Genomic DNA, 27,180 nt, shown 5'->3' on the forward strand with positions numbered 1-27,180 from the left:
AAATTTAATTTGTGCAGTTTTCTGGTGTGTATATTAGATATTTTAAAACTGCTTTGAACATAGCAGCTTTTAAAGCAGGAAGACCTAATTTCATTTTTCATTGCCCATAACATTATGTAACCATGACCAAGCCTGATAAAACCGCTAATGGAGATATCAAAATTACTAAATTTTTGATTGATGTTGCCTGTTCTTTTTAAAAAAAGGACACACTGAGACCCCCAGTAATCCACACCAAACATTTCTCAAACATATTTTAATTCACAACTCGATAACAGTAACTAAAGATACAACACTGACATTTACAGTTTTTGAGTGTCACAGATTCAACTGGATGGAAATAAAAACTGAAAAACAGGAAAATAATTTCTGCTTGTATTTTGCACCGTGGATGAAAGATTTTTAACAGGACCAATATGTTGGTTAACTCAACTTAAATCTCAAACAAATTCTAAACGATTGCCTTGTGGCACCAATACACTGCTGCATTGCCATAATCTACTTTAGCTTGGGAGAAAAAAAAAACAAACAAAAAAACTTTATAAACCAAAGGCCTTAGGCATTGCTGAATGCTAACTTCAATCTCACGTATCTCTTCCTCCTCTTGTGCATAAGAAGCAAATTTCCATCCTGTTGTGCCTTACTCTATGCACATAAATCATGAACATCCTCAACAAATGAAACCTGGTGAGACAGAAAATTGACATTAATAAAATATCTTGAGCAAGACTTAATGGACAACCTGAATGCATTTTGCCTTCTCCAATAAGATACTACCATTAGAAGTCACCTTAATTAGTGCTGGATCAAGACCACCGTATTGAAGATCAGTTTATCATTTTCAGAATCTGGTTAAACGTGTAGAAGGCAATCAAGATGGCAACAATTTAACAAACAGAAACATGGACCAACCAACTCCTGGATGTATGGAATGAAAGATATACAGAATCAACTACAGGATTAAGGACAGCAACATAATCCTATTCAAGTGTTTGAGGTACGTTCAATCAATGGACAGGCAAGTCCACTGCTTGACAGGATGCTGAGAACTCAGAAAATGAAGCAAATTTGTTTTATTTTTTCAATTCCTTGTGTTCATGGCACCGACAAAACTTTAAAAGAAATGAAATACCAGGGTTGGCACATTTAAAGAAAAAATTTAGGAATTTATGAGTAGTGGATTGCAGAATGAAACAAGTACATTGAGAAGGAAAGAGTACAAAGATTCAGTTATTTTTCACTCTTCTCAAAGAATAAGGCCATTTATTTTGCCCTGAAATTAAATTAATCTTCAAAAAAGTGCCCCCAAATTGAACATGTTAGAATCTAAACAAAAATATATGCAGTCTATGCCGGCAGACTAACACATTACAAAACTGGTGATGTCAAAAAAAAAAACTGGGCAACATTGACATCAACAGGATCGAAGGATGTAGAAAACCATAAAGACCAACTTAGTTCGGGCTATCATTGTCTTTTCAAGCAGTAGCATGTATTAAATCACTCTACAAATTCAGTCTGTTCCCATGATCCAGTAAGACAGCAGTCCATGCCCACAATATTCCAACAAAAGGAGCATTCTGGGAACTGCATAGTCATAAATAAGGGTTTGTTCATCAGTCCAATCCTTCAGAAGTTAGATAAAAAATACAAAAAAAACGTAGGTTGGGATGTGTCAGGGAAACAAAATACTGTGAGAGCAGGAAAAAAAGCATCCCATCTTTGGATTATGATGTCAGTAACTACTTGACGACAATTGCAAAATTTGGAGGTAACTGTAATGCTCCCATCCAGAGTTAAACTAGGGTTTGTTTCCAAAAAAACGCAACTCTGCAAAACAAGGAAACTTAACAAAAGAGGAAACAAAAACAAATCCCCAGCAAAAGTCTATACAGAGTCAAGAAGGGGATGGATCTGTATCACAGGTGACAAGTTAACTTGCAAGATTTTCTGTGCCTTCCTCCTCACCTCCTCATCTGTGACAGAATCGTCGACTTTTATAACCTTCCACTCGAGACCATTGCCATTCAGTCTAGAAACGTCTTGTCCATTGGTGAGTGTCGACTGGGACCAGTTGAAGCTTTGAAAATGGAGTCTCCTCACTGAACCATTGTCTAGACCACTGGTCATCACATCAGGTTTACCTGATACCATTTCAATGTTCTTATAAATGCTACCATCTTTAAGACCAAACCCATTTTGACAGACTACTGGGGCAGAGTCTCCAATAAGGGCATCATCTACTTTGAACGGACATGACAAAACGCGTTTGTTGTCCAAGGCAACTACGTTTGATGTCTGACTGCCATTTTCTGTGGGAGAGTACGGAATTCCAGAGCGATCGGGCGGCCGTCCCACAGCAAAACTGGGAGCGCTTTTTGAATCAGCACCAAAGTGAATTTGCAACCTTGCGGTGTGGCCTCCGCTCAACCCCTTTATGTTTGTTAGCTTGAGGCACTGCTGCGCTTGAACAGAATGTTTATCTAGCATTGCCGTTGCAACATTCTGCTTAAGACGGTCCACCGAGAGATTGGTAAGCAGGATCTTGGGTTGGTTTTGGAGAATGTCCTTCGCTGCTCTACTGAGCATCGAGTAATTCACATCCTTGGTCTTGCTCAAACCTTTCCGTCCTCGCTTCTTGCAAGGTTTCTGCACCTTCTGAACCTTGCTGCCAATCTTGGAAGAGATTGGCTCTGTGGTGCAAGAAGTGTATCCGTACACATCTTTGCTCCTCAAAATCACAGGCTTGGCTCCTTCTTTCCTCAGCTCTTGAAGAAAGGACATCATTTGTCTCTCAGTGTTCGACAGATCCTTGGACATGGGGTTAAAGACCCTTAGAGCCTCTTCGAGGGCAGTGTGTCCAGCTGGGGCAAATCTGGCCCAGGAATGGACTACCCTCCCCATGCCCTGCTCTTCAAAATTCATGGTGCACCTTCACAGCTGGTATGCATAAGGACTTCAGGTGTCTGTGAATACGAAAAGGATATGGTGATGATTTATGAATGCACATATAAATTACAGTTTATAGTAGCTAGCTAGTATGAAGAACTTTTAAAGGTAGTGTAAACTTTAAAGGTGAAGTAAATTCTGTAAAAAATAGCACCAAATGGATAGCAAAAATACATGACTGCTTTCAAAAGGAATTTTTTCAGTTGATTCCAACTGCAGTTCCATGGCACAAACACACAGCATTGGTAAAGCCAATGTTGATATGTTGGGCTACTCAAACAAAGAACAGTTGACATTCTTCTGTAAAACAGCAACACAATGTTTAACAGTATCTGCACATAAAGGATTAAGTGTGTTTTATTAAAACACTAGAAGTTCAACTGGGTTGGCCATAACATAAATCAGCAGACATTTCAAACAGATAAGTAGTTACTAGTTAGGATTGTATCTTTAAAAGATGTAGACCTAGATTTTAACTACTCCCTCTAAAACAGCCAACTCAGACTGATGTAGTTTGGTAAAACACTGTTTTTCATTGGCTGTTTTGGGTCTAAACAGTACCATGACTCAACTAGATACAACATCCTGGTTTTCAGTTTGGACATATTGAAAAAAATGTCAATTTCTTGAATCATTCTTCAGAAGTGCTCTACACAACTAGCTATATAATTTATTTATTTAAAATAAATACCGGTAAATAAGGTAAAACCGTATTTTAACACATTAAAAAAATTATAAAATGGCAAATGTAAATTATATAATTGAATTTTCATTTTGCACCAAACGTTGCACAAATGTAATGGAAATTGTACATTTAAATAACAGAAACATTTTTTGTCTTGCCAATTTACACATTCAAACCAATTTAAATGGAGACGAAGAGGCGAAAATCAGGACTCGCGTGTTATCTGCGGGCACAGCCGCACACACTTGAAGCGCGGGCACGCAAAGAGAGAGAGGAGCGTTTCAGATAGTGCTCGAACACCGAATTGATTCCTCTTTTGCATTTCCTTGCACTTGAACAGACACATACACACAAAATTATGTCAAAATACCTGTCTCGACAAGTATTCTCTCGGTTATGTCATAAGTGAACAGTTGAGAAAGAAACCGGATGTTTGTCAGCATTCGGTCTTAAAGTGAAGTCTAATTTCTTGCAGTTGTCTGTCATTAATGTTAATAAAACAACAAAATACAGCTTTAACAGATGAACCTATATTTAATTTCTACAGTGAACAAATAGTGTTATTTTACATTTACCTGAATACTACTGTTAGACTTTGTAACTGTTATTTAGTATTAATCTCTGCTTGTAATTTGTGTATTTGTTCTTATTTTATTACTGACTGTTCACTTGTCTTTAATAATGTTTGTTAGGCTAATAGTTTTTGCTGTGGTATCGAAGTACTTCAAGTGTGCTTTAGTAATAAATGAAAAGTAAAGTTACGCTTTGTAAAGAGCGCTCACTCATGCGGCTGTGTTTGGCTCTGTGTGGTTAAATGTAGCTACTTTCATCTCAAAATGCTTTGACACAAATTTAATGTACACACAGTCAGTTATATCTTAAACCAAATCTTATATTTCACAAAAAACAAACCGACAGTGGAAGGAGCACTGTCCTGAAACTTTTTACGTAACTTCAGGGCATGGTGAAAAATAAGAACAATAAAAATAAAAAACACTAATGCCGGGTTCAGACTACACAATATCAGCCTGAATTTGGCACGATCTGCTTAGGACTCAGGACGTAGGCAATGGTGATTCGTAAACTACAATGGGCATTGGAACGCTAGAATTAATTGCTTTAATAGTGTGTCATAGTGGACGACAACCGACACTTTACAGTGTCAAGACAGAAAGAATAGCAGGTTTAATTTATTTCCATGATGTTGACCAATAATAGCATAGAAGCTCTTCTGTATACAGCTTTCAAACACGGCGAAACAAAAGAGACACTATAGTCTTGGTGCTGCTAGATAGAATTAAGCAATAGAGAAAAGGTTCATTGAGCTATGGCAACAGTACTCCTGCCTTTATATTTCCTCAAGGTTTACCGCAGTCTGCCGGATCCAGGCTGTATCCAGATCTGATGAAGGACCTGTGCCTGGCCACGACGACAGCACAATCCTGAAGTGTCAACTAGGCTCTCCCCTGTGAAAGCCTCCCTCCCCTCCCTTTACCTCTCTACAGATAAAGCGTTGTCGGGATAATTCCGGTTTACGTGGCTACGTGGAAGCAATACAAATTCTGTATTATAAATTTTAAGACCAGACAAGTAGTTTGTTGAGGGTTGGTTTGTAGGGAAGGACTACACGCCTGCGCACATTTTCACGCCTGTGCACATATATTCAACGCCTGCGCACATATATTCACGCCTGTGCACATACAGTGAGGAAAATAAGTATTTGAACACCCTGTTATTTTGCAAGTTCTCCCACTTGGAAATCAAGGTGACTGTGAGAGACATAATCTAAAAAAAAAAAATCCAGAAATCACAATATATGTTTTTTTAACTTTATTTGTATGTTACAGCTGCAAATAAGTATTTGAACACCTGTCTATCAGCTAGAATTCTGACCCTCAAAGACCTGTTAGGCCCCGATCACACCTGACGCGTTTTTTGCAGTGAGAGGCGCCTGTTTTCAATTGGTTTCCTATGGCAGCGAGCGTTCTGCGCGCTGTTTATGCGCCTGCTGCGCCTCGCGTTTTACCGCCTGCTGCGCCTCGCGTTTTTGAAGTTGAAAAAAAAGCAACTCCGAGCGGAAAAGGCGCCCGACGTCATCGCGTTTTTTTCCACTATCCAATCGAGTGAATGGAGAGGCGGGCCTTCCGTTGTAGTGATGAACGCTACAGTTGCTTGAACGCCCGGAGAGTGCGATGATGGAGGATAAACTAGTGGTGCTCTCGCGGGTTACCAGGAGCTTAACGACTTCACGAACCGTAACTACCACAATGTTAACAGAAAGTAAATAAAGTTAATAAAAGGCTGATTTGACGTTTACTTGACTGACAGGACAGCTGTTTCAGTAGTTGCCTAGCAACATAAAAAACGCAGCGCACTGCTCGTTCTGTGTGATGGTAAAAACTGTGCACCTCGCGTTTTCGAACCTGAAAAACGCGTCAGGTGTGATCGGGGCCCTAGTCTGCCTTTAAAATGTCCACCTCCACTCCATTTATTATCCTAAATTAGATGCACCTGTTTGAGGTCGTTAGCTGCATAAAGACACCTGTCCGCCCCATACAATCAGTAAGAATCCAACTACTAACATGGCCAAGACCAAAGAGCTGTCCAAAGACACTAGAGACAAAATTGTACACCTCCACAAGGCTGGAAAGGGCTACGGGGAAATGGCAAAGGAGCTTGGTGAAAAAGGGTCCACTGTTGGAGCAATCATTAGAAAATGGAAGAAGCTAAACATGACTGTCAATCTCCCTCGGACTGGGGCTCCATGCAAGATCTCACCTCGTGGGGTCTCAATGATCCTAAGAAAGGTGAGAAATCAGCCCAGAACTACACGGGAGGAGCTGGTCAATGACCTGAAAAGAGCTGGGACCACCGTTTCCAAGGTTACTGTTGGTAATACACTAAGACGTCATGGTTTGAAATCATGCATGGGACGGAAGGTTCCCCTGCTTAAACCAGCACATGTCAAGGCCCGTCTTAAGTTTGCCAATGACCATTTGGATGATCCAGAGGAGTCATGGGAGAAAGTCATGTGGTCAGATGAGACCAAAATAGAACTTTTTGGTCATAATTCCACTAAACGTGTTTGGAGGAAGAAGAATGATGAGTACCATCCCAAGAACACCATCCCTACTGTGAAGCATGGGGGTGGTAGCATCATGCTTTGGGGGTGTTTTTCTGCACATGGGACAGGGCGACTGCACTGTATTAAGGAGAGGATGACCGGGGCCATGTATTGCGAGATTTTGGGAAACAACCTCCTTCCCTCATTTAGAGCATTGAAGATGGGTCGAGGCTAGGGATGGGACGATTACCGGTTTCACTATAAACCACGATAAAATGTACTGACGGTTAGTATTACCGTTTAAACACCGTGCTTAAAATTACCGTGCTTGATTATTGCGATTTTAATAACTCACTGTAAATCCTGTCCAGCCCAGGCTGACGCAGCCGCAGCGTGCAAAGTTGTTGTTTTTTATTCGAGAAGGAATGGCGGAAGGCAGATTAATGTTTTAAATCTTACATGATCACAAAAATATTATCAAACTCAGTAAACAATTAATGAACTGATTTCATTTTCAATACAATTGAAAACGGAGACGCAAGACGGCAAGTTGTATTTGAATGAAACGAGAGAGCGCGTCCGTTGTGATACATGTGCGCTGTTGTTATAATGCGTTGTTATTGACGACGGTCATTTTAAGGAAGGAAATGCCACAGAATATAATCTTGCTTAAAAAAGTGCATAGATCTGCTTGTTTTATTTGTTGTTTGTTGATTTTCAAATATAAAACTTGTTGAAATGTTTTCAGTGTGAGCATCAGTTATTTTTGAACACTTTCATCTCGTTTTAACAAAATATTGATAATATTGATAATCATGATAATTTTGGTCACTATTATCGTGATATTAAATTTTCATATCGTCCCATCCCTAGTCGAGGCTGGGTCTTCCAACATGACAATGACCCGAAGCACACAGCCAGGATAACCAAGGAGTGGCTCTGTAAGAAGCATATCAAGGTTCTGGCGTGGCCTAGCCAGTCTCCAGACCTAAACCCAATAGAGAATCTTTGGAGGGAGCTCAAACTCCGTGTTTCTCAGCGACAGCCCAGAAACCTGACTGATCTAGAGAGGATCTGTGTGGAGGAGTGGGCCAAAATCCCCCCTGCAGTGTGTGCAAACCTGGTGAAAAACTACAGGAAACGTTTGACCTCTGTAATTGCAAACAAAGGCTACTGTACCAAATATTAACATTGATTTTCTCAGGTGTTCAAATACTTATTTGCAGCTGTATCATACAAATAAATAGTTAAAAAAATCATACATTGTGATTTCTGGATTTTTTTTTTTTGATTATGTCTCACAGTGGACATGCACCTACGATGACAATTTCAGACCCCTCCATGATTTCTAAGTGGGAGAACTTGCAAAATAGCAGGGTGTTCAAATACTTATTTTCCTCACTGCATTCAAACGCGCATACCTATAGACTGAACTCGTAATATGCATGTGCATGCCATCAGCGTTTTCACAAGTTCACGTTTTTGAACTTTGCACAGAAAGTTTTCTGTTAAAACTGGTCGATGTTTTACATTTGTTTCAAGTGTAAACAAGTAAAAAAAATCAGTGCAGTAAGAAAAAAACAAAAAATCCAGATGCAATCTATGAAAACAAGTCTTAATATCCCAAGTGACATTGCTCCCCAAGTATAATTATGAAGTCCATGATGATTGATGATCATAAAGGATAAAGGAATGCATTTGGGATAGAAAATACTTGATAAATGTTAAGGAATGAATTCGCCTATATCACCAAAAGAACTATATCATAGAAAAAAAAAAAATAAAAAAAAAAAAAAACGACATATAGGCCACTAGGGTGACAAAAAAAACAGACCAACAGTCATCAACTCTACCAAACTTGGTTAACATCACAAAAATATCTTAATTTACATGTTTTTACAGACAAGAAAAGAGTCACAAGGCCAATTCACACTGAACAGATAGACGGTGACAGAAACTAGCGTCTGTCAGAGTTTGTTTTCATCGACTGAACATGCAGAATCGGCCCTTGTCAGGTCGTGAAATGTCACGTGGATTAAAGTAACATACTGTAATCTGGTGATTGTCTTTGTTTGTTGGCATCTGTCGGTGCTATTTGTCAATTCTTCTCTTGATTGAGTCTTACAAGAATTACAAGACACTCCAAAGCACAAAGACAATCTTGAAGAGTAATGTAGAACTCAATATTAAGACGGTCTGACATTATCGAGTATGTCCCTCTCATTACAAAAACCAAACAAAAACACACCTATTGAGTGTACTGTGCACGCATAGGCTATACTATGTGATGTAGCTTGTCTGGTAGATTAGGACTAGCATGCGTGCACTAGGGCTGTCACTTTACGTTCGAAAATCGATTGCACAGTCGATCGGACCAACCAACGCAAGTTTCGAAAACGAAAATAGGGAATCGATTTTAACGGTCTTTTCTCGGAGGGTCCAGCTCATCATGATACGCCAGCAGCAAACGCGCGTCACACAGCAACTGCAGGCTCTGACAAACACGCATAACAGCAAATTATACTTCTGCATAATGTGTCTCTTTTTACAACAAAACTGTGAATTCTGCCGGTATGTAGACAGTCTCATGCATACAGATACAGATTCGGGCTACAGTCTACAATCGCCTATGTAGGCGAAATTTGTTTGACATTGTTTTTCGAGAATGTTGCACTCCTGTTTGTCATTGTGCACGAAACTTGACGCCAATAAATCATCAGGAATATTGCTGACTTGTGCGCGTCTCAAGCGCCCTCTTAACGTTCGTCCTAATGCCTGTTAGTTGTCCGTGGATTTGCCCATATTTGGCGTTTAAAATGGAACATGGACATGGAAAATCGATTTTACAATCGATTCAATGAACACTTATGTCTCAAAAATCGAACAGGATTTTTTCACAAAAGTGACAGCCCTAGCGTGCACATACAGTGTATGCTTTTACAGCGTGATTTAGTCAATTAAAATGCATCTAGAATGCCCCCAGATTCAAGATAAGGGGCAAAAATTCCCCTGTATGTCATATATATTTATATACTTAAAGAGCGCCGTTTTTCTCCAAATATCAGCATGATTACAACTGTGACTAGGGCTGCAACAAACAACTATTTTGATAATCGATTAATCGTAATCGTCAATTATTTCGCCAACTAATCAGTAAGTTTGGAACGAATATTCAGCTTTTTCAATTAGTTAAAACACAGAGTTATAAATTTTCTAACTACAATATAAAAAAAACAAAGCTTTTGAAATGGTTGTTTTAATGAACTTTGAGCCAACTAAACAGGTCATTCCCTTTAAGTTTTCAGATTTCTGTCCAACTCAAATCACACACAAATGCTCTCTAAGCATTGTTTAAATTATTCTGTTCTCTTTCAATAGAAAAAAATAAACAAAAATTAATAAGCTGCATTACAGACTTAATATGCAAACAATTATTATAAGCTCGAACAAGCTTTATTCTATGCAATATAAATAATCATATTTACTGTAATTATATTATTATTGTTAATATTATTACTATTATTATTAGTATTACATTCACTAATAAAGAGATTTAGGCTACTGTTAGTTGTCTAGCTCAAGCTGGAGAACATTCACCTCTCACCGGCTCCTCTTGTGCCGGGGTGTTTCCTCTTTAAGTGCTCCAACATGCATGTTGTGCTCCCGTGAAAAGCAAGTCCCGCCTTGCATGTATTGCACACGACAGCATTCTTGGTTTGAACTTTTGTGAAACTTTCCCACCCATTGCTAGTTCGGATACGTTTGCACTCTGTCATAATTCGTGTAAAAGAAAAGTGTTTTCTTCTACCGTAATAGCATTTTTAAGGGCTGCATTACACTCTAGCGCCGTAGCTGTCAAATCGCGATTTTGCAGGCCCTTACATTAGGTCACGTGAGATCAAACGACTACTCGACAACAAAGATATTTGTTTTATCAATTTTTTTATTGTTGACGTTGTCGACAATGTCAACTAATCGTTTCAGCCCTAACTGTAACATTGATTTTATACAACGTACAGTTTAATAAACAAGTTAATATTAAGTTACTTACATTTTAGACATCAAATCGCCTGTTTCGCTCTATTCCGACAAAGAAAATAGTTCCAAACAAAGTCCACAGCACTGTTTTGCTTCTCTGAGCAACACACAACAATGTATCTTTACTGAATGAATCAGCTTTTCGAACAAATCAGCTGAATCAATGATTCAATGACTCGCTCATCAAGACAGTAAAATGCTTCCTTAACGAATGAATCAGCCGTTTGAATGAATCGGTTGAATCTCAATGACTCACTCATTAGCAGTTGACTTGCTGCCACCTCCTGGCGGTTTTAATTTCACATTTTAAGTAACTTTTCATTTTTTAAATAATTTCAAATAACAGTATTTAACGTTTTAGATTTTCAACATTTCAAAACATTATTTATGCATCTTTAACTGCTCTTCAGATTAACTTTAATAAAGGTTGATCTATATGTTTAAATGAGTTAATCTAGTTGCTTTTGGTGTCATAACCTTATTTATTGTGGCTACATGTATCAAAAATAACAAGAACAATACTAGGCTTATTTTATAGGCGTGACCGGGCCAGTAGAAAAAAATCCTGAGCGTTGAGCCCAGTGTGCGCACCAAACCGAATGACCCACTCCATACTGAAAATTGCAGGGTAAAGTGCTCGGACAAGACCACATTTAATGAGTTAGAGACAATAAGGAGCCATTTACAAAGGTTAAAATAAATCCACATCTAAAATAAAGACCGGATTCACTCCTGAACATCTTTAGCTGGTCTGCTGACCGAGAAGATGGAGAATCAACAGTCAAATAGCTCTACAATAGAAACAGTGATAGGAAGCAGATAAAGCCAGATGTTTTGATGTTTTGACAAACTTAATATTTTACTGTACAAACAAATTGCACTTTTTTATGCCAGAATAATATAACAAAAGGTATTGTTATATAAATATAGCCTACATTACGCAATTTCCAAAGAGAAAAGCAAGTAATATTTGGGTGGGAAAAGGGTACAAAGACAACAGCAGTCCAATTACAAAATGGCTGCCACCAAGATGCTGGATTGCGCAGTAGCAGTGACTCAGGAAAAAGGTTCATACTAGGGATGCACCGATAGGATTTTTTTGTTTGTTTTGTTTTTTTGGCCCGATACGGTTTTAATCAAAGAACTATTGGCTAATTCTGACACCGATATGCGTCACTTGCTCTCTTATTTTAACTTTTGTCACTAACCCCTTTACGTACAAAGATCGCCGACGGCCCCAGCTGTTCAACATTCACTGCACTTTAAAACATCACACTCTCACTTGATCTGGACAAGACTATCATTAGAAAAATGACAGACTCCAGCTTCAAAATTTTACCACTGTTTATAATAAAACTAGGTTGCAGTGACATTAATCTCCTAATTTATGTCAGGAGTGCAAAATAAATCAATCTTTTTTTTTTCATATTTTGAATAAAATATCAACAACACATTTGAATTCAGTCACATTTGGAGAAATATTGATTTATTCTGTTATATTATGTTTGCAAAATATTTTGTCATAAAGAATATACTTTCTATTCATTTCCCACTGAATTGTGCAACCTGAAGAGCTAAACGAGTTTGTGTCAATTCTGTCTCGGAGTGCTTATTCGATCTGGAGCCGTCAATCATCTTATGAGGCCATAATTCCCACCTTTCTGGATTCTGGTAGACTTCCTCATTCAGGACTCCGTGAAGAACAAACCCAATTAAACATTTCTACAAGTGAAACAAGAAGCTAATGAACACACGATTACATCATATATGGTTTGTGTGTGATTTTCATGCGATTTAGGGTATTTTCATATGGATAAAGAATGTTTACAGTATACAAGCAGATGTAGCGATATGTGTTTGATATTTTCCTTTGCCTCATATAAAGGTCTGTATTGCTATGTCTCAGACAGAAACCAGGTTAAACCAGGTCAAAGGGTCTGTGAGGATGGAAAAGTCCCTAATAAGCTCAGAGAGAAGATGTGTATAGGGGGTTGATACAAGATGGTACTTAAAAACATGTTAATTAAGATGATAGATGGCACTGGACACTGCAGGTGCAGATAATCATGTTACCAGAGATATTTTTTTTAAAATGGGTGTGGCCAAAGATTTTTCCACCAATAAAGTGATGTCTCCAGGAAAGATGATTGTAACGGTAACAAGATAAAAAAAAAAAAAGATAGCTGATTGGCTACCTAGTGATAAGAAAAGGTAGGCTATAGCCTAAGACCTGAAGCTCGACTATTGCAAGTCAGATGAACAGCTGCATCTCACTTTGTTGCTTGTCAATAAAGTTAATTCTTCTGAGACCTGGAACTTCGACTCTTGAGAGATTTCTTTGAGACCCGTTCTGAAGACTTTGAATTTGCAATAACATAATCTCCACAAAAAATGCTAAATATAACATATTCCATTGTGACTAAAATCCACATTAGATCTGATCAGAAGTTAATACGAACACTCAATCGTGGTTTAAAGTGAGCTGATTAAAAGTGTAATATTGTGTAATCTTTTAAATTGTGTTATGTAGCTTGATACTAATTGTAGCTCTAATGCACCCGTTGCACCAGGAGATATTCCATTTCATAATTTGTTAAAAGAATTCACATAAGGTCCCAAGAATATGATTTTTGTTTTGTTTTCTAGAAAGACTTCAGATAATAGGTGGATTAATGTATAGTGGGATGAAAGTGGTGAAGATGGGCAAGCCATGTAATGGCAGAATAAAGGCTAATACTGGCTGAATACATAAACAAAAGAATAATGAAGATTAAGGCTGCTTTTCATTTCTCTGTCTTACCCCTTACTCTTACCCCTTCCCCTTGGTTTTGCGCATTCATGTGAGGGGAAGTGGTGTCCCAATTCTCATTTTGATTAAGGGCTAGGGCCAAGGCGTAGGGCTACATAGCCCTTGAAACGAAGTTTGCGGAGGACCACACTTGAAAGAGAGGGGTAGGAATTTCCCAGAAGTGAGTCGCACAAATGTAAGTATTTTCAGCAGTTTAATGACACTTGTGTTATGATACTTTTAATCAAATGTTCAAGCGGTTTTAATTGTAACGTTTTTGTTTTGAATCGCTAGTTAACCGCTAGCTAGCAGCTATGCGCTAATTGCCGTTTGCTAATGTTTTGCTTAGCCATGGTGTCGCCGGCGTCGCCGTTAAATACAATGAAACATGTCTTTGACTGATGGCACACAAGCATGCAAAGATAAAGAGAGACCAGGCAATCGATATCACAACCCGAGACGGCGGCATCTTCGTTTGTTTATGTCAACGCGTATCGCCTCTGTTGACGTAGCAGCCAGCTAGCGGAAAGGGAAGATGACGCAAACGGTAATCGAGTGGCGTCTCATTTCTTAGAGAAATGTTCTTCCCCCTATCCCCCTTCACTCGGTATCGAGGGGCAAGGGGAAGACGCAGACAAAGGGGTAGGGGAAGGGAAAGGGGTAAGACAGAGAAATGAGATTGGCCCTAAGTCTCACACCGGGAGAGGTGTGAAAGGGTCGTCGAGTAAGAACAATAGAACATGAATGGAGCAGTTAAACTCGGCAGACATTAGACTGCAAGTAGGTGTTTACAGGTAGACGTCGACCGATAGTGGATTTTACCGATACCGATATTTAGGTTTGACCGTACATGCCAATAAACGATTAATCAACCGATATTTTTTTAAATGGATACTGGATTAAAAACAAACATAACACTCCAAGTAAAACAGTGCTGAACTGAAATGTGCTAAATTAATATATTAAAATGAGAAGTTCTACAGAACGAATTCTACAGAAAATTTAAACATTAAAATATTAGGCCTACAGGTCAAATGTGTTTCTTTATCTATAACCTACAATCATACGTAAATTTCATAGGTAACACTTTGCAAGTACCATTTGTTTACAAGGATGTATTAGCTAGCTTTCATGAACTATATGAATTATGCAATATACATTTTTACTCCATGTATTAATATTTGAGCAATATAATTGTACCTTGATCATTCATGTTAGTTCATAGTACATTAACTAAGGTTATATAACAGATAAAATAAAAATTAAAACTCAATTTAAAATGTATTAATGTAAGTAAATGTTTATTAAGTTAATGTATTAGGAAATTAACAAACTAACAATGAACAATACTTCTACAACATTATTTATTAACCTTAGTTAATGCTAAAAATGGAATCTTATTGTAAAGCGTTACCATTTCACATAAATCCAAAGAGTCATGTTTAAAGATTGCCATCTTTAAATAGGCCTATCTGTAAAGGCCAGAGCATTAAAATTACATAAATGTAGGCCTTTATTACATTTATAGTCTGACTTTATTTGCTTCTATTTTAGAACACTTGATTATTACTCTAGTTACTCTAAGCGATGTCACGCATTTTTTAGGCCAAAACATTTGTCACATACAGCAAACATCTCCTCACCATCCGCTAGCTGCCTGTCCCCTGAACACACTGTAAAAAAACACGGTCTGTAGACAGCCCAGGCTCCACAAACGGCAAGAAAAACAAACTGGGCTAACCCGCACCACGAAACATAACAAACTGTTCCAGCCAATAACTGACAAGAAGGATTTGGGGGTGGGGTTTGGGGGGTTTGTGCGCGGATGAGGAGGAGGGAGGGTCTAGCTAGCCTCCATTTTGTTTGACAATATTTTAAACGTCAACAAGAAGTGACGTCACCCAACATCACTTAGAGCACCTTTAAACATTTGGGTTAGGTTTGCGTGTGTTTGTGTCACATTGTTTTTACTGCTTGAGGTAGCTGCTACTAATGTTAGTCCTCTCAGCCTCGAAAGCAAACATACTGCTGTTCTTTCTCTGCTAATGCAGCATCTAGTCAACACATTAATTACTTTATAATGATATGGCAACATGGACTGTAGTGTTCTGTATTCATACCGTTTCGCTGTCTGTGTTTTAAACGTGCATCTGAAGTGTCCGCGCTCTCTGTGCAGCCTCGCGTGTTACAATAAACAACTCAGCCAGTGATAGTTTGTTATTTTGCCTCTACAGGACGCTCTCGCTCTGTATAATGCCAGCAGTCTCTTCTCAGCTCTCTCTGTGTAATGACAGCGCAACCTTCGCAGCCGCTCCAGCAACAGACGCAACCCGGAAAAACTATCGGTGTGGATTTTTGCCGATAAACGATAGCCTAGTCCCACCAATCAACTATCAGTACCGATATATCAGCAAAACTGATGAATCGATCGACCCCTATTAACAGGGCAATAAAATATTTTATTAGAATCTCATCAGCCTTCTCTAAAAACTCACATGACATGGTCTTATAAAATGCTTCATAAAATGTATAGTTTTAGAGATATAATCCTCAGATTTGAAATGAAGCATGAGCAGACTTGTGACTTTACTTTACTTTAATTGTGGTTATAAGTTGTTATACCACATCCACCAAATATTTTTACACATTCAAAAATTATATTCTTAATATTTTAGCTTATATATCTCCATATTAATAACAAGTCTTGAACTGTAAACTCAAGTGTTGGCTTTCTAAATATATGTTGGTTATGTGTCTATTCAGAATGACTTATGAGCAGCAACCTTTTTATTTTGGGTATGTCATTTATAGCCTTCTGCGTAATAGCCTACTACTTTAGAGAGAAATGCACCTTTCAAAATGCACAAGCAGACATGTAAAGTTGCTACTTACATGTTTCAAATGATAAGCTAAATTTGAGGTTGATGGATTATAGGCGAACGTTTGGATTTGTAATTACCACAAAGAACCGACATTAATGATCTGACCCTCACGGACAGCGTGACTTTGCTGTTTTTTTTTCAACGACTAATAAAATTTGGGTCGACTAAGCTTCTTGACGACTAACGTTTAGTCATTTTGTCAAGAATAGTGAATTTTTCTTTTTTCTTTTGTTGTTTAACATTTAACACAGCAGGAATACTACACTGCATGAATCCAATGCTGGTACACAAGCATTTTTTCTCAACTGTTTACGTTCATTTAGGACACATCCGACTGATTTTCCAAGGATACTTGCCAAGACAGGTATAACCTATACAATTTTGTGTGAATTAGAAGTTAAAGAACTCAATTCAGTATTTGCGCACCGTCTAAAACACGGCTTTCCAGGCCCCACTTTGGATGTGCGCACACAAAACTTCACACCGCGAGTAGAACTGAGTTCTCTTTCGCGTCTTCTTGTTCTTCAATATTTAAATTCACGAGGTTAAAAAACTAGTTTCGAGTGTCGTTCACGCTGGTGGATTATATGTCCCTGACATATAACTGATATGTCTGATTTTCTTGTCAGTCCTTATTGTTGAGCCCTGCTCTATTTTGTACAGATTTAATTTTGTTTTAGTAAGCATTTATGGCTCGTTTCCACTGAGCGGTACGGTCTGGTCCAGTACGGTACAGTACGCAATTATTTCCGTTTCCACTGTCAAAAGTTGTGAATGGTACCAAAATGCCAAACCGTACCGTACCACTTTTTCAGTACTCTTCCGTTGGGGTACCTAGCACAGTGGTACGGTACTAAAGGGTGGAGCTAGACTCGCTGCAGAACTTTGATTGGTTGACAGAGTATCATCACTTGTGCGTGCTACAAGGGGAATGACAACACAAGAAGCGCCATTTTTTAATATACAGTTGAAATATAATACTACTGTTGTGTCACAAAATGTAGTTTTAAGAGTTTTTCCAGGCGAGAACGTAGTTGTTTAAAGCTCAAATCTGTGGTTTATTTATAAAGATTTATGAAAATTTGATCCAGGTTATGAGATTTTCACGAGAGTTTGGTCTCGTAAATCTATAATTTGTTCCTTGGCCAATCGTTTTGGCTGAGGGCTAAGTGAAGTTTCATAACTTTATATATTTAAGCTATTTAACTTTACCGTTGTAAGGTTAGAGCGCTGACTTTGTATGTTTGACTGAATTGTTTGCTTTATTTCTTATTGTATAGCTTCTTGTACTTTTTACTTATACTTTTATAATGGCTATTATTGATAAAACTGAAATTGAACAAAAAGAGATTATGCAACAGACATTATACAACTCAGTGCCTTCACAGTTGAGTTAATTAATAAATCAAACCATTTTAAATGGATCAAAAATTAGCCAATAAATATTGGTGGCAGATCCATCAGTTCTTCGCTAGTTCATATCCCATTGGTTGGTCTGTTTTCTTTGCAGTTCAGTAAAACAACAAAAACGTTAGATCTGTTTGCACCTGGTGTGATTGGGACCACTCAATGGCCTCTTTGGACCCCTCTCATTCTCAAAAGCTTATGTAAATGAAGTTAAAGATGTTTCTGCCACATCGGCCTGGTGTTTGATCAGATCACAAAATGTTTTGGATCTCGTTTACACTTGTATGTCGCCTCGTCCACCAGAGTCAGATGTTAATTTTAGGTGTAAATAACCAATGTAGTACTAGCTCAAAGACAGTCGTTTTCACCTAATCCATTCGATTTTCAAATGTAAATGAAGCTTACAACTGATATTTGGTGAAATCACTATTGTAGATAACCAACACTCTAAAATGACATTTTACAAATGCAAATGCACAAATCAAATAGATGTCTTATTGGCACAAGTAAACTATCAGGTTATGAAACCGAATAAATAGCTAGAATTTACTAATCAGTGAGGTTTTTGTTAATCTGTAAAATAATCATACTGTAGTCTTTCATCAACCAAAGCTTCATCGTGGGTGTGAATAGCTTCATAGGAATGCATTGTTTCTAATCAAAACATTTTTTGTGGTGAATAAGTTTGTGAATTGCCTGATGAATCAGGGCTATAGAAATCTGGTCCTGAAGGCCATTGTCCTTTTGGGTTTTGCTCCAACCCTAATCAAACACACCTGAAAACACTACCTTAATTAAAGTCTTCAAGATTTGCTGTACATTAGAAGCAGCTGTATTTTATTAGTGTTGGAACTAAACGCGTCAGGAAACTAGAAAGTATGCAAACACTTTTTATCTATTCATTTTAGTTGTTGCTTTGAGCACATTTATAGATTCTGAAATATGTCAGTAGCACAAGAATGCCCTATTCCAGCAATACCACTATGGGTGTTACAGCAGATATTAGTGCTAAGAGTGCTTTCTTCAGTCAATTTTCGCTTTCAGGTTTATTATTGTCAGGGTGGAACAACCGTATGAAAAGAAGCATGCTAGTTATCAACTAGCTTCAACTATCAACTAGCATGCAACTAGTTATCTGAAAAATAAAATTTGGGAAAGTTTATCTATCGGCCCTTATGTACAGGATTTCATACCACCACATCAACAACAGTGCGTTTTAGGTTTTAAACCGGACCACACACACTTGCAATATGTTTAGAAATGTTGTAGGCCTACACAAACATGCTCTGTTTTATTTCATTGCATACAATATCTACCTTACTCCATAGTGCGTTGAAGAGATGAGACATAACATGAGCTTTTGCATTGCATTGCATACAAGAACAAACTTCGTTGTGCATTGAAGAGATTACACGACATTTGCATTGCATACAATCTAACTTAATCCGTTGTGCATTGAAAAATAACACTAGAACCCATATCATAAAAGTAGGCTACATGGTATTCGATGTTTACACTTTCACCCAGAAGTAATTTATAAAAGAATTGCTAACCTGCAAAATACCTCAAAAACAAACAGAATGCTGTTCAGCAGATATTTTCATAACATTTAATAAACAAATGTATTGAGCATGTTCATAAATTCACACATTTAAAGATGTTGAACTAATGTTCATGCACAATATGTGGAACAGAATGCTACACTACTGTTGTCACGATACAGGAATTTCCAACTTTGATACGATACCTTGAAAAATATCTATACTCAATAACATTTGATACCACGGGGTAAACTGCCATATACCGCCATACAGATCATTTGTTATTTAGATTTTTTTGATAATTTGGGTAATTTTGTTTAGCTTGCACACAGCACAGGGAGGCTTTATTTGAATCGTTGAACTAGCTTATGTTTACAAAAAAAAGACAACAGTCAGTAATAAAATAAGAACAAATTGCCAATAATAGCACAAATAAATACGATGGAAGATAAAAATGAGAAGAAATACTACAGAAGTGAAAGTTATCAAGTGTAAAATAACTGGATAGTTTTCACTGTAAAAATTAAAGGTGCTCTAAGTGATGTCACGCATTTGTTAGGCCGAATTTTTTTTTGTTACATACAGCAAACATCTCCTCACTATCCACTAGCTGCCTGTCCCCTGAACACACTATAAAAAAAACTTGGTTTGTGTAAACAGCCCAGGCTCCACAAATGGCAACAAAAACAAACTGGCCTAGCCTGGACCACGAAACAGTGTTAGAGCCAATAACCGACAAGAATGATTTGGGGATGGGGGTTGGGGGGTTAGTGTGCGTGCCATAGACTGTAAAAAATATGGACAAAGCGTCTGTGACGTCACCCATAGACTTTCTGAAGAACGGTTTTGAAGCCGTTTATGGGGGGTATGGGCGGCGCCATCTTGGAAAAACTTAGGAAATCCTAACCCCGCCCACCTTCTGATGCAGCGCGCGTCAATCAGCTCGCTCTGCTACTCCGGTTATCTCTGTGTATATTTTAGGCAACGAAATATGTTAGAAAACACCATACTAGGCTAACTCTTTTCGTTTTCATTTAAAGAAATCTTAAACATTATAGCCACACAAATGTGGTTCAGGCAACGCGTATTGATTATATTCACTGCACATAACGTTTGCCTATTTATAAAAAAACAAAATATAAAACACAAACCTGCCTCTTTTCGTTTTAAATATAATATAAAAATATTAAACATTTTAATATGGTCCAGGCAATATGTGCATTTGTACTAAACAACAGATTTTGCAGTAAACAACATTACAGATCATCTTCGTTGTATTAAAATTTAAAATGACAAAACTCAACCCAGTCTCTTTTTGTTAAATTTCACTTTTATCAATATTAGCCATTATAAAAGTATAAGTAAAAGGTATAAGAAGTTATACAAATAAAGCAAACAATTCAGTCAAACATACAAAGTCAGCGCTCTAGTCTAACCATACAACGGTAAAGTTAAATAGCTTATAAAGTTATGAAACTTCCCCTCAGCCAAAACGATTGCCCAGGGAACAAATTATATTCACAAGACCAAAAATCGCCCATATAGACAAGACGAATTATATCTCATGTTTAACCACTACAGAGACGCCAGAGTCCGCGGCAAACGTCAGAACGACTAGCCGAGGAAAGGCTGTTCCAGGCGGGGTACATGAACGCCGAGCGCCCGGTCATCGCTGGATCTCACAACTGGATAAAATTTTCATAAATCTTTAAATAAACCACAGATTTGAGCTTTAAACAACTACATTCTCGCCTGAAAAACTCTTAAAACTACATTTCATGATACAGAAACAGTAGTATTATATTTCAACTGTGTTAAAAAATGGCGCTTCTTATGTTGTCATTTTCCTTGGCGCAGCCTAAGCTGTCAATCAAGCTGTCAATCAAAGTTAACCACGCCCTTATTTGTCATACATTTTATATCTAAATACGATCTAAACTAACGAGTTAGAAAAAAATTCACCCCCCTCACAGTTGTCAGGCACTCGGAAGCTATCGAAAAATACAATAAAAGTCCATGGGACCAACCTGTAAAAACATGAATTTATGCTGTGAAAATGGACATTTTAACATAGGGTCTATATGGACATTTGCTCCCTTTTGGGACCTCCCTCTAGCGGATTTTCGATGTATCGCAGTTTTTCGCACTTCCGGGTAGGCTTCATTTTTCAGATTAGAATGTTGCCGCTTGGTTGCGTGCACATGAAGGGGGGTGTGGGGAGTGGAGGAGAGAGAAGCATGAAGAGGGAAGTTAGCTAGAGGAGAGATGTCCTAGTCAACGATAGGGGTGTGAACCTACACTGGTCTCACGGTTCGGTTCGAACGCGCGTGTGCTCGCCTGTTCGGGAAGTCACAGTGACAGAAACAGTGACATTCCAGTTTAAATTTCAAGGGAGTAAAGCTTGTTTATGCTATTAAGAAAAGGAAAATCTGTCAAATAAATTTTGTTTTAAAGAAATGTTCATTTAAAAGCAGCGCTATTAATCAGTGTATTATGTTACCTATAAAGATGCACGCATCAACCGTCGCAGAGTCCGCTGTTGAAGGTGACGATCATCCATTTATAATCACGCGTAACACCACAGAATAATTGTAATTTGACCATCAGGTGCAGATACTTAAAGTCCAACTGAAATCAAAATTGACCCTATTTACTTTGTTAGCGCATATTACTAGTCTTGTGGTGAAAAATTAATCTGTGCAAGTTAATACACAGAAAAAAATTGTTTGCCGTCGTAATCTTTAATCAAAGTCTGAAAAGTTACTTCCGGTCTGGAATGGCGTTCCTTCTCTGATGATATAGGTTTGACGGCTTGGGTTGGGAAACGCTTAACCACTCCCCTCAAACCGTTAGTCTGTTATGAGCAGAGATGGAGAGGAGGAGCGCTAGAGTAAAACCCTGCCCTCTGTTAATAATATTCTGAAAAGTCGTTTGCAACTTCCGGTTCACGCGGACTTTAAATCAGAGAAAATTATTGGGGCGGGTGGATGATTTGTTTTTGGCTGCGGATTCGGGTGACGTTGGAGCTCATCCGCTTACTCTAAAGCAGTCAGACTCTGCCAGGCGTTAACAGCTCGGGGGGAAAACGGCTAACGTGGTTTATCAAGTTAGTGGTATTACCTCCTGCATATTCTATTTGTGCGTGACATGAGCGCACACAGCGCATGACTTCTGCAGCTCGTGCTTACCAGGTTGTTCATAAAAGCCGAAATGTGCCCAGATGTAGGCTTTTAAAGTAGTTGGAGCATTTTTAATTTTCTCGCACTCGCGTCTCACCTCCCTCTGCCATTGTATGCTACCGCGACAAAGCACGTATGCGACAAATGACGTCAGAAAAGCGTCAGTACATTATAATCGGTTATGGTCTATTACTGAACCAATACCAAATCGTCCTCGTCTGCATCGCGGTGCATCGTAGAAACGATTAATTTCGTCACCCCTAGTCAACAACAACGACTAACATTAGAATTATATTCTCTTGAATTTTGATATGGCCGACACACGACCAAAGAGACGACGTTCCGATGAACAAATAGCAAAGAATAGGGAAAAGGAGAAGGAACACGCAAAGTTTCAAATTTACATCGGAAAAGCCTGTTTCAGGAAGCACGGAAGGGAGGGGGAGGGGACGGAATGAGGAGGAAGGAGGGTCGAGCTAGCCTCCATTTTGTTTGACAATACTTCAAACGTCAACAAGAAGTGACATCACCCAACATCGCTTAGAGCACCTTTAAATACAGATTAATGCTTACAATTAAAGTTACAAAATTTATTCAAACAAGAGCAGCGAGTGATTTTCTCTTTGTCTTTTGTTCTTTGATTAACATGGCAGACAACAGCAGGATTGTTAGGCTGCTGTCACTTTAAGAGCTTAGGCATGGATCCAATATATTGTTACACAACATGCGTTTTCTCAACTATTTACATTCCAAAACGAACTGTATTTACCTGAATACTCGGCAAGACTTTTGATTGTTTAATCGGAATAAGCCATGAAAAAGAAGTCAGTTTGGTACTCGTGTGCTGTTTGAGAGCGCTACTTAGATCAGTGGTGCACGCGCCTTTGCTGTGTGCGCCAAACCTGCAGGAATGACTAAAATTATGCGCAACAAGCACTATTCAACCAGAGTGAATGAGACGAGTGAGGGAGAGGAGAGGGTGTGCATCACCGTCGGAGAGAAAAGAGAGTGAGAACATGCAGCTGGTATCTGTGTATCGATAGTGCAGAAAAGGAGTATTGGAACAGTTTCAGATATCGGTACATATTTAAATAGCGATATTTTTGACAACAATATGCTACACGCTCTTTAGCCAATGTCATTGCGATGCACACTGGGATATATTGTTCCCTGAAAGCGCTATAATCACTGGCTTCCAGTAAAGGCCATACGCGAGTCTAGTTCCGATGGAAGAGTGACCTCTAACCTGAGCCAGGATATTTTTTAATACAACGCCGATTGTGTTTGGATGAAATTAGAAAGTCATACACTAGGATTTTTTATCGGCATTCAGTGTGCAGCATGGGATTTGACTGCTCATAGATTAAGTATTCCATTTCAAATAGATTGCATACAGACTGTCTCCAGGAGGCGGGGTTAGACTAGTCGGTTGCAAAATTTCTGTTAAACATTAATGAAATTAGTCGTCGCTAATATATATGCTTACCCAACCCCCAATTTCATGGGATCAGTCCTTTGTTTTAAACTGACATTGGTTCACCATGCTGCTTAAAGCCCAAAATATACTTCGGCCGTCCGATTTCTGCGGCGGTCCACATGACGTAATTTCGTCTGAGGACATCCGTACACACAGTCTACGCGCAACCCAATTTTTGTGTCCACACAGATGGTACGCGTACAATGGCACATTTGCGAGTGATTTGAGTGCTTAAAAACTATATAAAATATATAGCGTGTACGCGTTTTCTACGCTCATGACCAAGGAGTATACTTTGAAAGACGGGGCTTAACATTGTATACCGGGCTTAACATTGCTCATGGTGCGAGATGCTTCGTAACAAGTCAAAAATGTCCCACTAGCGACTGCTTACAGTGTGACAATTTCACAAAGAGATAACATTAAAGAATGCACACTGTATGAATAGTCTTTTAAAAGACATTAAAAAGGTTTCCGTAAAATTGACATACAGACGGTCTTTTACTTCCGTAAAAATTTACAAATTTACGGAGAGCGAATACGCTCTTTTAAAATGCTTGATGTTTATTCAGAATAATTCCAACAATGCTATACTGCGCTCTTTAACAAACGTCTTCACAACACGTTATGCTATTATGACTGGACTCTAATTGTGCCAAAACATGGAAAAGAAACTGTAAATCTGTAGTTTTACTAAATTTATTTTATTTACTAGAAAATGAATTTGCCTAAATCACAACAGGTCCCACAAATTATAACAATTTACACAGTTTAACTGGAAAACAGATTATGCCTTTTCTTTTATGACTTTTTTGTAATTGGATCTATAGTTTAGATCCATGTCTGTATTTAAATTCACAACACATGCATGGATACAGACACATCTGTCTAGTAGCTAGATCGCACAGCGCCCCTAAACTGCGATACTTCACTAGCTGCTAGGTTTGACGTAACCAAGCGCATTCGAAAATACACAGATCCGGTCTTTACTCGCTATATTTATCTTCCTTAGCAGCCAAAGCGTTAAAACAGATCGAATGATATTTAAGAGGCGAAATGATACAGCGAAACCCGGGGTTTGTATCAGTAAACGTCAATAATTCAGAATTACATTCAATAACATTTCAAATGGCGATGCAACACACAATAGAGGAACCTTCATCTGGCGAAAAAGGGAGATAAACATTGGTCTAATACTTACCGGTTTAATATTACCTTGCAATTATGCTGAATATAAACGTCTCATAAACAACAGACGTTTTTCAGCCCCACTTTGGGTGTCTACTTGTGAAAAACTAATACGAAAAAATCCTGGCTAAAATGTAGTTGAGCATATGCAATATACGGAGTCTTTATGGCAAACCTAGCTGTTTTAAGTAAATGTCATACTGTTGTAACACCACGCTTCCTTCTCCAAATAAATAGATAATTTTTAAATAAGGAGTCTTACCTTTTACCGAGTCCCTTCTGAGAGCATGGAAATGAGAGCTGCCGTGCTCTCTGCCATGAAACAAAAATGGCTCTCAGAGCTTCTGAGGCTGAGAGTTTCGGAGTGGCTGACTGGAAGAAGGGGCGGAGCCAATCGCGAAAATAGCTAGCTAAGGTTAAAAAATTGTTTATATTAAGTGCAAAAGAAAAAATATATATGTTGTTGTGGACAATGGTTAGGAATATGTATAAAATATATGAGGAAAAACTGTCTACGGACCTCTGATTTATTTAACATTAAACATAATATTAATAATAAAGTCCTAGAGGTTTTTAGTTTAGCTGTGGGGGATGGGTGAGCAGGAGCCCATCCCCCCAAAATGGAAAATTGCTAGCTAATGTTACAAATTAGTTTATTTTAAGTGAAAAAGGATAAGTTCATGTTGTTGTAGACAATGGTGAAGGTATATGTAAATAATACATAAGGAAAACTGTCTACGGACCACTGATTTATTGATTTTTTTAAAATCACAGACAGTCCTTTAGGATTTTAGTTTAGCAGTGGGGGATGGGTGAGCAGGAACCTTCCCCCAAAAATGGCCCTGAAGAACATGCAATAATGATGGGAATGTCAGAATTTCGTACTTTGAAAAGAACAAAGAACTTTTTTTCAATCTTCTCCGATTTCACAGAGATGTGGCTGTATGACGTCGTGTTAGCATGGTGGCTCTCAAACTTCCTAGAATACACAATGAAACCTTTTCGCAAACATTTTTAGAGACCTATGTGTAAAACATGACAAATTATCCCCTCTGATTATATTTGTAGACCTGTACAAAAAAATTGCTACAAAAAGTATTGCGCATCATTGTTTATCCTCAGAAATTTGGCCGCTAGGAGATGTTTTTCAGTGATAATGAACAGCAACGCTAATGGCAGGATTACCATATTGTTTCCTTATGCATACATTTGGGGTTGGAAAGTGAAAATATTGAGTCTATACTAAAAATTTCACAACCACCAATATTTGTTTCATACTGGTCACATTTAGCATGTAGTTTCTGAAATGGATATGTTTTTATCGCTTAAGCAATTATGTTGCTCATCCAAGTGGATTTATTAGATGATTTCTCTACAATGACCTGGATGTGTGTATCCTTACAGACATGTATAGCACTTTCTTAAATATTTCCACTTTCTCACTTTGGTGTGGAGGGACATTTACCCAAGCATCCTGATGGCGGCCATTTTAGGATTTGGTGGACTGGCCAATGACAGTCAACACAGAAATTAGGACAACATGTTCTGCAGTGAAGATCATTAAGTAATGTACACAAATGAACAAAGAACATAAATTCACAAAAACATTTTAAAAATATATTGGCTGCTACACATTTGTTTAATTTTTAATGACCTTTATAAGAATAAACCTTGATGGTGTTGGCTCTGTTGCAGGCAAGAGTTGGCCAATAATGTCAAGACATATTTGGGAGGGTGCACTAGTGATGGGAGAAACAAAGCTTTTTGAAACTTTGAATCAATTAAACCAATTGCTTCACAAAATGATTCACTGTTGTGACGCCTGCAGGTCAGAAGAATTTAATGCAGTGGAAACTCAAAATGCATTAAAACACTTTTCAATTGCAAATGTTTTAAAGTGTAAATAAATCATACAACACCATTAAATATGAATTGTCTGTATAATAATGTTGTTTTATTAAATTGTTTTGTTTGTTTTATGG

General features: G+C 38.1%; 1 protein-coding gene across 1 annotated transcript; it reads right to left on the reverse strand.

Annotated features, from left to right (window-relative positions):
- Positions 1 to 228: 228 nt before the first annotated feature.
- Positions 229 to 25,553, reverse strand: ccdc71 (coiled-coil domain containing 71). Its single transcript, XM_084116248.1, has 2 exons — positions 25,461 to 25,553; positions 229 to 2,966 (listed from the first exon to the last, which is right to left on the reverse strand). Exon 2 carries the CDS (start codon positions 2,923 to 2,925, stop codon positions 1,888 to 1,890), a length of 1,038 nt encoding a protein of 345 aa, XP_083972374.1. The 5' UTR covers positions 2,926 to 2,966; positions 25,461 to 25,553; the 3' UTR covers positions 229 to 1,887.
- Between the last annotated feature and the right edge of the window lie 1,627 nt (positions 25,554 to 27,180).

This window comes from Abramis brama (genome assembly GCF_963993115.1).
Source record: "Abramis brama genome assembly, chromosome: 6".
Lineage (NCBI taxonomy): Eukaryota > Metazoa > Chordata > Actinopteri > Cypriniformes > Leuciscidae > Abramis > Abramis brama.